This window comes from Motacilla alba, chromosome 2 (assembly GCF_015832195.1).
Source record: "Motacilla alba alba isolate MOTALB_02 chromosome 2, Motacilla_alba_V1.0_pri, whole genome shotgun sequence".
In the NCBI taxonomy this organism is placed as follows: domain Eukaryota; kingdom Metazoa; phylum Chordata; class Aves; order Passeriformes; family Motacillidae; genus Motacilla; species Motacilla alba.
This window is the reverse complement of record NC_052017.1, coordinates 46,050,689-46,066,621: the sequence shown is the minus strand read 5'-3', so window position 1 is coordinate 46,066,621 and position 15,933 is coordinate 46,050,689. Positions and strand designations below refer to the sequence as shown.

At 39.9% G+C, this 15,933-nt stretch overlaps 1 protein-coding gene across 4 annotated transcripts in view; it reads right to left on the bottom strand.

Annotated features, from left to right (window-relative positions):
- BMPER (BMP binding endothelial regulator) overlaps positions 1-15,933 on the bottom strand; it is a 147,486-nt gene that overhangs the window by 33,019 nt on the left and 98,534 nt on the right. For 3 of the 4 annotated variants that reach the window (XM_038164753.1, XM_038164763.1, XM_038164744.1), the window contains one exon: positions 12,118-12,454. In XM_038164753.1, coding sequence (XP_038020681.1) covers positions 12,118-12,454 — 337 coding nt within the window. Of the gene's footprint in view, positions 1-6,828; positions 6,881-12,117; positions 12,455-15,933 lie in introns of all 4 variants that reach the window. The other variant, XM_038164772.1, reaches the window with a different exon arrangement.

The window sequence follows — 15,933 nt, the reverse complement described above, 5'->3', positions numbered from 1 at the left end:
TAAAGGAGAGCTGGAATACAAACCAAATATCCCTTTCAAATGGGCTGAAATGCTTGTGTGTGCATTTTGATTTTGGTATAGTGGATATTTTGAAGTCAGATATTTACTGCTAATGGTTCCCGTGAAGATTTGGGCCTTCTGTAAAGTGAGGAATTGTGATGCAAATAGTGGGAACTACATTTTTCAGATGTTGGCAAAACACAGCCTAATTAACATACAGAACCTGAGATTATATTAACAAGCTCAATGGCAGATAAAATAGGCACTTTTTTGTGGGATCTGTTTAAGTTCTTCTCTGATTACCAAACAACATTCAACCCCTTCTAGTGATGTATTGGTGATCTTTCTCTATACTGTCAGCAAATAGTCTTTGCCTTCAGACACAAGGCCAAGAAGGGTATTCCTTCATGCCAACCAGTCCATAATATGTTTCTGAAAATGTTTTCGAAAATATTTTCTATAACCACAGCAAATCTTAAAATTACTGAAAGTTTACATCATCCTTTGAGGACAACAAGGATATCTATAATCTATGTCATCACCTTGCCATACTCCAAGGAGTATGGAAATTCTTTTTCATGAACAATGGGATGAAAAATTAACACAACAGAGAAAAACCATGTAGACAGACTGATGAGCAGAACAACAAAAATGGGTTTTCAAACCTCAGCCAAATCTTTGATATCTGAACACAGAGTTCAGTAGGGGTTTTCTTGCATATTGTCTCCTCCTGCTCCAAATGCAAGCGTTTTACAGCCCATGCCTCAATTCATTGCTAGATTTTGACTTATTTTAAGGTTCTTACTTGCCGAAGACATACTGCTGCATGGAATATTAATGAGGTTGTCATCTCTACTGGGCCTTAAAGGAGCACAGAAGATTTAGTGTCTTCTTTAAAAAACTAGCAATGCTTTTTTCTGAAAGCTTGAGAATTTTTGCTTTGACAAGAATAAGAGAATACGCTTTTTGTGCATGTGAAACCTCTTAAATCCCATCAGAAGGACTTGAGCTTGAGGACAGGAACCAGGCATTTTCACGTTTTAATCTCAACTCTGCTCTTGGCTTCCTGCACAGCAAAGAAGTCTTTCTTCATTTCAACAACTTCAAACCAGGGTACAGTGAGAATTAAATGTTTACACTGTGATTTGAAAATGTAAAGTGCTAAGAAGGAGCACTTAGGAAATGAACTTTGTAATCTTTTTCTTTGCTGCCATGGTATCCACCATTCTCAACAAGCTCTTACTTCATGTACTCATAGACTACATAACCTTAAGCACTCACTCTCTGTAAACTACATACCTCATTTGAGAGCTGATGTACAAAAATCAGCTGTCTGAATACCTTAACACTTACAACAGCTTCCTCTGGAGTTATCATAAGAGAAATTACTTGTTATTAATTTTCACATGCTAGGTTTATTTTAGCTTTTATGTTTCAGGAATATTATGTAAACAGAATGTTTGTTGTAGGAATACCCTGGAATGCAAGAAAACATATGGCTCCAACTCCCTTCAGTATTCCCAGCACATTCACCAACAATTTTCATTTCAACTGGCTTAAGTGGAGGAGTCAGAGAGAGACTTTAACACTCTCATCCTCTGCCTATCATGATGAAGAGGTGAACTCACAGCACCTGCTGTAATATATGCACATCCTTCTACTTCGGATTAAAATATAACCCTACTGCTCCCTTTGGGTGAGGAAGGTACTCGTCATTCTGTATTTTGGATCCAGCAGCATTTTAGTTTTACCCCTGCTCCAGGATGACACTGGCAAACTCCATAAGTCTGTGTCTGCTCTGATGAATCCACCAGAGAGTTAATTATGGGAGCACAGCCACACGTGTGTTTCCAATGGGCATCTCAATAGTTTAAGAGTGGGTGAACTCAACACACATACCCATACATTACCCAAGATTAGGGATTGTAGTGGCAAACATTTAAGATGGATAAATACACATTGTTGGATAACCTGTGACACCATTCTTGCCTGCTGCCATTGAGTTTGCTCTTTGCTTTGGTGCTGCAATGCCTGAGGGTACAATAATCCTTAGGTGCTAAAACTTGCCATGGGGGGTCAGGACCTTTTGTTGCCATGTCCCAAGTCCTCACCAGAACTTGCCCTGTCACATATGTAGGACCTGTGTGCTCACAGTTAATCAAGGGCTACATCTGTCTCTCATCTCACTGCTGGCGGCTGGTGCTCAATCTGCTCTTGCTCTCAGAGCTTCACTGCCAAGGGTGCAAACATTTTGCAGGTTGAAGAGCAAAGGGAGAGGACCCCAAAATGGATTGTACTGTGTTTGTTTGAGGCACTGTGTAAATCACAAGTCCTGTGAAGTGCTGATTCCTTCACATGCTGTGAAGAATGATAGAAGAATGAGGCTTGAATAATTAGAAGTTAATTGCTTTACAGACTAGTAGTTTGTACACTTGAGAGAGCAAATGTGGAGTATGGGATCTTCACACACCTCTCAGTACAGCAAGCCCTTATGGGGACAGACAGGAAAGAAGGAGATTTGCCTATACCCCGGATTGCTGCTTTATACCACAGACAGCTACTTAAAAGCTGACATAATGCAGAGGTCCACAGAGATCTCAAAGCCTGGGAACATCCCAGATTTTTTGGATGCCCTGTGAGATTGAGAAAACAAGACAGCAAAACTGAAAGAAAAATCGGCAACTACTAAAAACACCCACAAGAAAGCTTTCAGTTAAATCTAACCCATAAAATGTCTCTAAAATGGACCCCTCACGTGCAGCAAGTCAGCTCTCCAAAATACAGGGAGAGCAAGCTTAATAAGCTCCTTGGAGCTGTCAAACCTTCCTAAGGCAAGCTTTCTACAGAATTTTTTTTTGTGGTGGTCACAGCTCACGTCCTGCTTTGTCTGGTTATCCTGCCAGAAACACAAATGAACTCATAAGAATAACAAGAGGATTAGGTTAAGCTTATTTTTAAAACATTTCCCACAAATTCATCTCATTTGCCTGCTTACAAACACCCTTGTTCATCTTTGCTGTGCATCTAATTAGGTAGGATATACTGCAGGTGGCTTAAAATAGGAACTGAAACATAGTAGCTTTGCACTTATGCATGCTAAAGGAAAGGTAATTAAAATGTCATGTTATGGAGATGTAAACTGATCATCTCAGGGGCCTGAAAGGATTTCTCCCCCCATTTATGACATGGTACAGTTGGCCAGCTACCATATGGGTGGGTTTCCTCTTCCTTGCAACACTTACTGACCTTTCCTTAAGGAAGAATATGAGAACTGATGGGTTGGTTTCTTGAATTATTTTTGTACAGAAATAGACATATTGCCATCACCTAAGCATCTCTGCATTTTATTTTAAGTCAATACTGAAATAAAGCTTTAAAAATAAAAAGCTAAAATAAAATTTAAACAAATTTGCAAAGAAATCCCTGCTGAGAATCTGTTGTAGAGGTTAATTAAAATGAGATCTAACCGAGGTCTTGGATTTTGTAGTAGCTGTGGTTTAAAATCTGTGGTACCTGACAGAGACATGGTGGTTTCTTCTGATGATGCCTACAACTTTTCCAAATAGCATCTCTCCAAAAATAGGATTTATTTTTGCAGCTAAAAAGAAATACTGCAGAGTAGCAGGTTTTTTTTCTTTGGCAATGGATTAAGTTGTACCAACTGGCAGGCGACATCTTTTTAAAATATTTCTACAAGGGAGGCTATCCCTCTGCTTTTCTACCAGTTCCTCTCCACGCCTTCTCTTTCTAAACATCATGCATTTTATTATAATACTTAAACATCAGGGGTGTTTTTCAGAATAGGAAAGGGCTCTTCCAAAAACTATTTATTAGTGTATGCAACAAGGATGTGCTTGTATTTCACCATGGCAGTCCTACAGCACCTTCATGCTCACTGTGAAATAGTGGCATTTGAATAGTGTAACTGTAATATTTATGATGGTGAACTCTAGATTAAAGAAATTATTCCTAGAGCATGTTTTAAAGCCTATCAAACAAGCATTGAAAAATGTGAGGGACAGCAGACCTATCATTGCAGGTTTCTTCTACAAGTTCCTTACAGAAAAGAAAAAAGAACCACAAGTGAATTCTAGTCAGCAAAACACAGAACAAATCTCTTAGTTGCCTGTGTCCAGACAAATTAGGTTTTTTGCCTTGGAAAGTCATCCTTTAATTTTCCCCTAGGAAAAAAGAGACCAGCAAACAGGATATGGGTATCCAGATTTGAATGCTTTCTTTTGTCTACCCCAGTAGAGAATGCTAATGAAACAACAAGCTGAAGCTTTCTGAAATTATCTGTGGTACAGCAAATGGTGGGAAGACAAACCAAGGATTACTAACTGATGCAAAAAATTACTGTAATACAGCTTCCTGGGACAGGAAAATTCATAATGATGAAAACCTGTCACCCAAATACAGCAAAATTCCCACTGACTTCAATAAATCAGAATTGTACCTCATGACATCAAGGCATTGTAGGGGGAAAAAAAAAAAAAAACAACAACACCAAACTACCAAACCTCTATTAAAAGTAATACAGGAACAACAAGCTCTAAGAATGTAGTCCATATTGACAAATGTTAAGGGCATTGGGCATACCCTGCTTTTCTGTTAGATGTCTCCCTGCCTCCTCCCTACTCCACAGTGCCTGCCATCCTTCAGGATCATTTTTGTCTCAGTCAAACTGACCTTACAGTTTCACATGCAGAGTCTCACATCTGTCAGACAATGACAATGAGGAAGACAGCAATCGGTTATGAAACACCTGACTTGAATTTCATTGAGCCAGGTAATAAACCAGAAAGAAATGAAGTTTTACTAGGCAGAAGCAGGTTTTCATCATAATTCTCTATATACCTCCATTCACAATAATGACAAATGAAGTTCTTTCCTGGAAAAGTGAGAAATGAAGCCTCATAATGCACTTAGAAGACGTAGGAAATAACAGTTCTTTCAGAGTAAAAGGACAGGTAGGATTGTGATCATGTAATTAGGTAAGCAAAACAAATACATTCCAGACATGCTTCCTTTGAAGGAAAGGAAACTTGTAGGGGTTTAATCACACAGTAGTATGCTGCTTCATCTGGTTTTCCTAGAATAGGTCTCTCCTTGTTAAAAAAAAAAAAAAATTAACTTGCCATATAGGGAAGTACAAGGGGAAGCATGCACTCCTCGGCTGGAAGCAAGCTATGGACAGTCCCAGGTGAATGGTGTCTATCCAACACCACTGTTTTGTGAGATTCTGGAGCCCTCTCCACCCTAATCCCTTCCCCCCACTGAATCCCAATACCTCAACAGGAAAGGAGACATCTGTGAATCCTCTGGCACTGCTTCGATGTTTTACAGCTGTAATAACCACTGATACAAAGAGAAGAATGTTTTCTAACCCCAAATTCCTGAGGTACTTTTCTAAACAGACAAGTGGACGGAACTTGGTTACATGAAAAATACCCCACCAGGGTCAGGGGTGTGGGGAAAGATGAAGAGGAATAATTATCTGCAGATAATTGAGCTCAGCTTGGCTTTAGATTTATCTTTTCTGACCACTCAACCCATTTGTCTAAATCCAAACTTCTAATCTTTACATCTAAACAGTATTTTTCTGGCAGCTTGAACTTACTCACTCTTGGCTAGATGAGATGAAAAATACTTCAACGAAGGGGCTTAAAACAGTGGTGCTTTTACATATATGCAGTAGTTTTGCAGTACTCCTTACCATTAGCATATAGGCAGGACAGTTTGATGCTTGCTCCTAGAAATCCCAAAATGCATCAGACACAACAAAGTCCATTCTCTCTCACTGTTAGCACTGTCAGCCACCAACAGTCTAAGTCATGATGCCTCTTACCTGTACTTCAAGCAGTTCATCACAGCCTTACACAAAATGCACAAGTTGGCATTGAGTGGTTTGGGGGATAATGTCAATCCATATAGAGGCATAAAGAAAAGGCAGTAAGCAGCCCAGGCAGATAGGCATGGAGAACTGATTCCCAGCACCAGGACTCTTGCAAGGGTTGGGGACACACTGGCTCTCCCAGTGCCTATGCATCTACTACCAGATTACTGTGCAGCCCTTCAAAAGGACCTCAACAGGTTGGAAATAAGGGCAGAGAGGAAGTGTCTCAAGTTCAACAAAGGCAAATGCAGGGTCCTGCGCTTGGAGAGGAATAACCCCATGCACCAGCACAGCCTGGAGGCCAAACTGCTGGGAAGCGGCTCTGCAAAGAAGGACCTGGCAGTGTGCCCTTGTGGCCCAGAAGGCCAGTGGTATCCTGAGGTACATCAGGAAGAACATTGCCAGCAGGTCAAGGGAGGTGATCCTGTCTTTTACTCAGTCCTGGTGAGGCCACATTTGGAGTGCTGTGTCCAGCTCTGAGCTCCTGAATACAAGGGAGATATGGAGCTCCTGAAACAGGTCCGGGGGGGGCAACAAGGACTGGGGAACTGGAGTGTCTTTCTTATGAGGGAGTTGTGCCTGTTTAGCCTCGAGACAACTGAAAGGGACCCTCACTAATGTGTTTAAATATCTAAAAGTGGGGTGCCAAGAGGATATTTCCAGGCTCTTCTTGGTGGTGCAAGTCAATAGGAAAACAGGCAGTGGTCAGAAACTGATGGACAGGAAGTTCCACCTGAACATGAGGAAGAACTTCTTTACTGTGGAGGTGACTGAGCACTGGAACAGATTGCCCAGAGAGGTTGCAAAGTCTGCCTCACTAGACATATACAAGAACCCTCTGGACAAAATTCTGTGCCATGTACATTAGGATGATCCCTCTTGAGCAGGGAGGTTGGACCAGATGACCCCACTTTTGTCCACTCCAAACTTACCCATTTTGTGATTCTGTGATTCATAGAAAACTCACATCCTCATGCAGATTTGCTTAAAAATAAAAAAAGAAACAATAATTGTTTCAAATATGTTTAAATTCCTTTCTAACCAGAAGTTCCCTGGGCCATGCAGCTGCTCCATGACAATTTGCCCAAGAAGCTGAATAAATTGTTTCATCCTGAGCTCCTCTCTGTTGTGGTTACACTGCTGCTAGTACCCAGACTCAGGGCCAGCTTCAGGCAGATAGTCTGACAGGCGCAGAAATATCCATTCCTCAGCACAAGGGCCAGCAGAAGCAAGAGCCAACCCCTGCTCTGTGCCAGGTCTGTAAGGGGACCAGTCACAGTTTCATGCCATCAATCCCTTTCTTAAGCCAACACTACTGGCTTTGTCTTGAAGGGGGCCACAGGCCAGCTCTGCCCTGGGGTGGGTGGAAAGACACATGTGGAGGCTGGTTCAGGAGCAGAAGCCAGGACAGGAGTCACCCTGGTAAGCACTGAGAGCTTCAGCTGCCCTGCACTTAGACCACAGAAGAGCCCTGGAGCAGCCTGGCCTCAGCCAGAGCAACTGCTGTGCCCTAATCCATAGCCAGAACCTGAAAACCTTGTGGGGAGAATTTCGCAATTTGCACCTTGGCAGTAAACTGAGGGTTCCAGAGATCTCAGTTCCATCCACCCCTTAAACACTTCAAACAGGATTTTCCTAAGTCATTCTTCAGTGTACATTTCTTTTGTACCATCCTCCAGAGTGAACATAGGGGCATAACCACATGAATTTTACAGCTATAGGACATCATTGTTAACAGGGAAAAAGACCTTCAAACCTTTTGCTTCAAAGCCACAAACCTTTGGTCCCCATCTTTCAAACAGTTTGTAAATATCTTTGCAATGCTCACATGTTCTCTGCAGCCATTTTATGGCATCACTGCCAGTCTTAATAACAGAGATCTAACAGGCTACACAACATTGCAAATTATGCCTCAACTCCAAGCAGTAATATTTTCTCTAGTTAAGTGGAAATTTTTAGAAAAAACTGCAAGACTGCAGCAGTTAACTGCATAAAGTTAATAGGTTAACTGAGACAGAAACTCATTAACTGATTAACCCAGAACTATAGATGAAGTTATGTCACCACATCACAAGGAACACTTAAGAATTGCAATAAAGTAGATTTGCAATTATTGAATGCATGTGATTAACAGATTCAAACAAATGATGCTATTAGTATGTTAATTATTGCTTGCCCTAAAATACTGATGATTAAATTGTTTAAGAGAAAAACACATCCCAGGACAATTACAAAAGAGAAAAAGAGTAATTAATTCTTCAGAGTGCTAGTGCCTACTGAAATATAATAATAACAATAGCAAAAATATATATTAATAATAGGAAGAGTAATAATCATAAAAAGACTTCTCTTAAGAGTTAGGGACTCAAATTTTCCAGTGTGAAATAGAGGAAACTACTGCAAGGCAAAACCAAGATACTGAATTTTTTCATAAGTTGTGGCAGTAGTGAGAGACTCAAGCAGTGTCTAATTAGTCATTTATGAGCTCAGCTTCTGTGTAGGTGTGTTAGAGATATACTGGTACCATGTTTGATGTCACAGTCTATATCCACTGATGCAACTGCTTAAAAAAAAAAAAAGACCCACCAAGCTCCTAGACAGCCACGGATGCTAATGAAGGCAGGTGTTCAGGGAGTATGAGTCCTGTGTCTTCCTCTACAGTGTCTCCTGCAGCCACATTTCTCCCTGCATAAAGCAGCATTGCTGTGGCTCTCTCACTGCAGTCCCTAGACCCGTGGTAAGGGCTGCCTGCTCCTCTCAAGGAGGCTCCTGAGAGGCGTCAGTCATGACCAAGCAAAGCAGGTATGGGGTCACACTGGTGACCTGCCCTCCTATTCCTCTCCAATGGATCACATTACTTCCTGGCCTCACCTGCTGGAGTCACCTGCAGGCCCCTGCTACAGCACAGCTCAAAGATGCACAATGAGATCAGCCATGGGGTAGGGTTTGGTTAGAACAGAAAGTCCTCTTCTCCTTTTTCAAGCTCCCAAAGATTCCCAAATCCTCATCCATGAGCTTAAATGGTACCACAATATTTCCCAATAATGTGATAGAGCTTTTTCTCTTAACAGCACAAGATATTGAGATCATATCAGCTATTTTTAGTTCTGCCTGCACTCAAGAGCAGTTTCAGGAATTTGAGTGACAGCTTTATTGCACACATGGTTTAAATATCTTGCCTACAACTTGATACTGAGTAACCTTGGAAACTTTCTTTTACCTTTTTTTTTTTCAAGGACCACTCTAGGATGGTTAGCCATAATGATATAACAAAATAGACAAGTGGCAATGGTGATGACACTAACTGCTAATCTCTTCTTCACAGAGGATTTACCAAAATCTCCTAGAAATTCAAAATAGTTTCCCTGCTTAATGAACTTGCCTCCAAAAAGTTGAACCCTAAGGGTTATTTTTAGAGTATTACACATGAGTACTGAACAACTAGAAATGCATTAAAGACAAACAAAAACTACCAGCCCCAAACTAAACAAAGGAAACCACAATTTAAAAAAAAACATAAAATGTGTTTAGTTACAAAATAAAGAACTTAAAAAGTGGTGTAAAATTTTGTTGGTGCGCAGTCAGAACTATATCAAAATCCTTTCTCACATGCTTACATTGTACTTTCTTCTGCCATATGCTTTACAGGGAAACACAAGTCACCAAAGTCACAAAAATCACAAAAAAAGGGTTAAGGGCAAGGTGCAAAACCCAAGGTGTCACAGATCTCTCAAGGTCAAGCACAGGAGTCAACATGCAGCTAGATCTCTACTCTCTAAAATATGAACTATATCCTTTTCATTTAACAATCATGACAATCACACTGTATGTTTTTTGGATGGCTAACAAAAGGAGAAACTACAGCTGTAAAAAGAATGAGACTTCAAATGAATTTGAGATATCTTTACACAAATCTCCTCAGTAACACAATGTCAAACAAAAGTTTGCAATGCATTGCTCACTGCCTTTTTTGGTATTTGGAGAAAACACACCCTAATTCCTAATGTTCCTGCTGAGTTTATTTCTATTTCTGAGAATTTTTATTAACAGCAGGTCACTACCCGAGCAGCAAATTGAAAATGAAGCAATGTCAGTAATACAGGCAAAAAGGACCAAGAAAGGTTAACTCTTGAAAATGTAGTGTTTCAAAAGAAAAAATTCCATAATATATAATGTTGGAGGGTAAAAACTGAGAAGCTATTCAATTTAATGAGGACATTGGGAGAAGAAAAAATAATCTAACCCTATCATTCTGCCTCCTCCCTTTTCTTATTTCTAAGAGCCTGCTCAGAGTTAAAAAAGCAGTATTTTAAAAACTTTAGTTAAACTTACCCTGAAATTAGAGAACATTAACTAAATATGGCTTTCAAAAAATCACAGTTAAAAGCTGTGTTAATTTGAATTTCTTTCAATGGAAATCTAAATCTCCTGCAAAAGCACATCACCAGTAATTAGTTCTTTGAACAAAACTAATAAAAAATGCAAATCTTTCTTGAATGTGTTTCCCATAATCATTACCTCCTTGTGGACACTTCCTGGTACAAAATTCCTTGCTACAACTTCATCAGTTTCTAACAAGAAGCAGCATTCTATTACATAGCATTATTTAGCTATAAATTATAGTTTATCTTCATTCCTGTGTTGGAAGCTGAGCGTTTTAACAGCTAGCAACATCAAAATGGAAACAACAGCTACTTCTGTCAAAATATGATGGTCATTTCAATGTAACATTTCCTGAGGGAAAAATACACTTTTCTACAAAAGGACACAAATTAAATACTTGCTTGATTTCATTGCCTTTCCAGGACAAACATTCGATATCATTTTAAAGGAACAGAAAAGCTCTATGGTAATTCTTTAGTGCAAGCACGTAGAATTTTTTTGACTGTTGTAGCCAAAATATAAATCACTTTCTGCTCTGGTGTCAGGAAGTGTATAGCACTAAATTAATCATGAGCTACTTTAAAAAAGGAACAAAAAATCCACTGCAAAATTAAACAAATCTCTCTGCACCTGTTTTCCATTTGCATTGTCACCACTTACCTCTAAAGGACGATGGAAGTGAGATGGGAATGTTGCTGAAATGCATTCAACAGAACCTGTGTGTGTGTGTTAGCTTCTCTAGTACTCCCTGTTGTGCCTTCAGCCATTGGAAAAGATAAAGTATAATAACCTGCACACAATATAATCTTTACTCTTTGCCTTTAGGCTCCTAGCACAGGGATACACCATAGCAAAATAAGTGCAGAGGCACACAGACTACAAGCCAAGCTGTATGTCTTCTTCTAGCATTTCCCAGTCTCAGATGTATTCTGCTGGATTAGATAAATGTCTTTCTGTCTCATTATAAAAAAAAAGAGGAAAGGCAATTCATAAGGGAAATCGAGTCATTCTAGAAAGCTTCTCCTAATAAATCAAATAGTTCAGTGGATGTGCCCAAGTGGGGAAAGCTGGGAGCACAGAGATCAGGCAGCTTCATCCACAACCATACAACTGTGACTCAGCTTGCTCTTACCTTTTATGTCAGGCAATCCAAAGAATAGACAATTGTATTTACTGAATGAGGGGTAAATAAACTCATGCCAATTAAAGAACAGAAAATATGTCTTTGTGGCTTAGACTTAAACCATTTTAAATATAAAAAAATCTTAAATAATTCACTCAGACAAGGATTCTAGATCCACATCTGTCTTTCTTTTCTCCCAGGGCAGGACAGGCCATGCATGGAATTTTTTATTAACACTCCCCTTTCAAACTCTCAACCCACAAACCACACCATCCAAGAGGCATTAGACATATTTAACATCCTTGCCTTAATAAAGTAATTTTCAAAATGTTTCTGGGAAGACACATTTCTGTGGACCACAAGCAATAGCAACTGAAGTCAGCCTCAACTTTACAACTGAGTTTGAAATCAGAGGGAGTTTACAAAAATATTTTGAAGTCCCTTTCCCCTCTTTCTTTAGTCTCCAAAAGTATTTTTCTCTAGGTTATCACAAGCCTCCCTGCCTTTCTCACTGTTGGCTGCTCAGGTCTATTTGCTCAGGACCATCTTCTTCTGGTTCTGGACTCAGAAAACCTCCCATAATATAAGCTTGTATATTAATTCTTAACAAACATATCTCAACATGTGTTCAAGTGCTACTGAAACTGGGCCTACTAGCTGTTTTTTCTCATCACACAGTAACTCAGTACCTCCCTCCACAGCAAGCCACACTTACCGGTAAAAGGAGGTATAATCCACTGTTGAATGGCAGCTCTGGAACTCCCATGCTTTGAGTTTCTGGCATTCCCGATGAGCTCGGAGTTTCACCCTGACTGTCCCGTGACACAACTCGGGTACAGGTTTCCTCTGCGGGCGGCTGCAGAACTCATTGGACTCCACGCGCCAGGATTCAGCGAAGTCATCCACGTCAAACTTAAAATTCCCATCCCCCCCAATCAGGTCATCTCGCTTGTGCCCATTGTAATTGCCACACAAACCACAGAGTTTGCCTTTCAGATGAGGTGCAGCCATGACTTCCACAAAACTGTCTCCATCCCATGAGATTTCCAAGCCTAATAAAAAGATAAGACAAAACCGCAACAAAAAAAAAAAAAAAAAAAAAAGAGAGAGAGAGAAGAAGAAATTGAGGATAACAAACTGCACCTTGTTTGTGAAAACAGTGTTAATTGGAACCTGAACAAAGCAATTGGCTTCGTTCTGATAATGCTGTTGGATTTCCATATAGTTCCCAGTAAGTGCCTCTGGCAAGTACAGCGTTTCTTAAATTGCAGTCAACTACAATACATGCATGTCTATCTCTTCTTACTTTTGTTCCCTCTTGCTAATGAATGGGGTTATCCTAAAATATATGGAGCCAAGGCAGGATATCAATATCAAAGGAGGGCTCTTGCAAAATTCTTCAAATTGAATTTGCTATGGTAAATTTCTAGCTGATTTTGCAGGGGGCCCAGAATTTCAACCATTGTTACCCATTGCACAGGTAGTGGTAATACAAAGATGTCTGTGACCCATGAGACTCCAGCCATAACCTTATGGGAAACATCCTACTCTTGCCAACAAAGCTGACACTGATCACTCATTGGGGTGAATACCACTGTTCCAATACAAGTCACCTTATTTTGTGGAAGTAAAAAGAATTAAAAAGATTACAACAATGATATATCAGATAGCAAAACTGTTGCAAGAAAGCATTCTGAATTGGAATCAAACTGTTCACTCAAAAGGCATTAATTACTAACTTTTTGTCTGCATAAGTTAGCAACACTAAGAAATCATGGTAAACATCTAACCTTCATCTAGTGGCTGGGCTGTACGCCCTCTCCAACAATTTGTTTTGCAGGAAGGTTTGGCACTTCTGGAACATCAAAATCAGAGTTACTTTTTGTGAGTGACATCCATTTTATCTGTCTGTACTCCTCTAAAAGCTAGGTGTCTAGTTTAAGTCAGCTGTCTGGGCCCTTTGATGGAGTAAAATAGGCAGCTCTGGATCACAACAGGATTGTCTGATGCACAGGAAATAAACTACTTTCTGAATGTCTTTCTGTTCCCAGAGATACTCTAGAGGGGCCAGAGATCAGGTGGAGACTAAACTTCTAGTTTTCACCTGAGTGACTGAGTAAATTAAATGGATTCCATTCTTTGAGGAGTAAATAGGCAGCTCATAAGGGAAAACCATTTTGATATAATTTGGGATAAAAACACCAAGAAACATTGCTGATTAACTTCTACCCAAAAATGGCCTTTTTTGTAATCAGGAGACTTCCACTGTCTCCTGAATCCTTCTATGTCACATCTGCAGGAACCCTGCATCTGAAGATCCCAAATCATTTTGCTGATATTAACTTATTCTCATAAAATACCTGTTAGCAGCTGTTAGTTAAGGATAAACACAGGATCCTGCTTTTCAACCGGATAATCCAGATTTCACCCTGTTCCCCCTGCTTAGCCAAGAATACCAAAGAGCATCATTCTGTGGTGCAGGACTAGGGCTTCGCTCCAGCTTTCTTCATTTGCTGTGTGGGCTGGCTTAGCACCACCCTTTCCCCTGGCAAATCAGTGCTTGTCACTGTGTGATCCAAATCCTGCCCTATCCTCATGCAAGTAATTAACATACCAGTGACTCAGTTTAAAGCTGGAACCCTTCCTTCAGCAACACATCCCATTGTCTCCTATGACAATTCCTACCCATGCTGCAGAGGAACAGGGTGAGGTTCAAGAGGAAATTATGGCTATAGAAGTGTGCGTCCATCTTAACATCCTGCTCCAGTCTTTGTGTAGGTTACACCATGTCTCCAAGAGTTTTGGGAATGATTTACTCATCAACGCTGTGAGGGTAATTCTGCATTACCTGTCACTGCAGTCTGTTACACTGTTTTCTCACCACCATAGCTTAGCAATGGTAGCACAAATGTATACTGAGCTAACTACGCCTGAAATCAGTTTCAAATTACCTCATAAACCCAGCATGGATGGGGCCACTGTCTCCTCCAAAGGCACTTTACACCCAGCCAACTGAGAAATTGTGCAAGACTACAACTGTTAATGAGGCCAGCACAGTGGCAAGGGGGAAAGCTGCCTTTTAAGCTGCTTCATACATTATCATTGCTGGACAAATTCAAAATCCAGCTGTCTTTGCTTCTGACAACACTGAACAAAACAAAACACAGCTTGATTTGCAGACACAAGATTAATACTGCCGCGCTGGCATTTAGAAAATACTTGCCATTAACTTATAAATCCAAGATTTCTTCAGACTTGAGAATCACATAAACTTTCTCAAAGTTTAAAGCATCAAGATCCAAATTCTCAGACAGTTCTTTTCAAAAAATAACTACAGCTTTAAGGCTGCGTTCAAGTTTTTCCCGCAGAGAAGCTCCCTCAGAAGCTCACTACTTTAAACAAAGTCAGAAGAGACTGGCTAAGGATTCTACCTTAAGTTTGCTTCTAAGATTTTTTTTTCTTAAGACAAAATTTACTGACCTTCAGTGAAAATACATTAATTATGAAAGTTTAACTTGAAAATTTTTCTGAACATTTATGTCCTCTTTCTCTCAATTAATTTACTTGTTACATGTTGCTTTTATAGACCTGCAAAATAAATGCAGGTATGCAGAAAAAAAAGAACATGAAATTATGGCTTTTCTTCTCAGCATACAAAAATGCACATTTTTAAATCTAGAGATTCCTGCCTTGATTACTGGATTTCATTCAAGAGACTCACTGTGTAACTGCCACATGGATGTACTTTCCTCTAGCTGGTATGGCTTAATTACACTTTATTCTGCTGTAATTGCTCAGATGGGAGAGTAATTTCTGGCTTTGATGAAGAGCCTAAAGGTTTCTGTCCATAAAAGAGCTTATTCCTTTTTGGAGTAATAAAGAAGGGTATTTACCCCTACATGCATGATAATTTTGTTGGAGCCTGATCACACTGTGCAGTGTGTGCCTTTTGTTTGTTCACAAGCAGAAAGTCCAGTCAGTTTCTGTAAACCAGTAAGAGCTGTGACAGATGGGATTATGCTACAGAGCAGTGTTTGAAATGGTCTCATTGGCAGGCAGAAACTGTTTGGAAGATTTTCTTGGTGCCTATACCCCCCCTTTCTTCCCCCTGCCCAAAATGAATGAGTTTCCCATTCACTTGGACAAGAATCAGAAACCAAGAGATGAGAAGCCAAAGGATGCAACATCTGTCCCATCTGGAGATGTGCAGAAAAGGAATATTCTCTGAGTTACTTTTTCATTTTTTCCAATTACTCCCTCTCTTTGAAGGATGCGTAACCAACTTGTTACTTGATTTTTTAACTTGGTACATTTTCTGCTCTACTCCATTAAAAAAAAATCCTTCTGGATTTATGTATATCACACACTGAGTTCCCCATTATAGGACCTCTCATCAATTTTCTGCATGATTTTTCATGGCATCCTTGAGGTTTAAAAGCATCCTCAAGAACTGGCAAACAACTCTTCCCCAGACATTTAATGCCAAACTAGTACAGAAAAAGCACAGCAAAATGGCTTGGTGCAAAAAGAA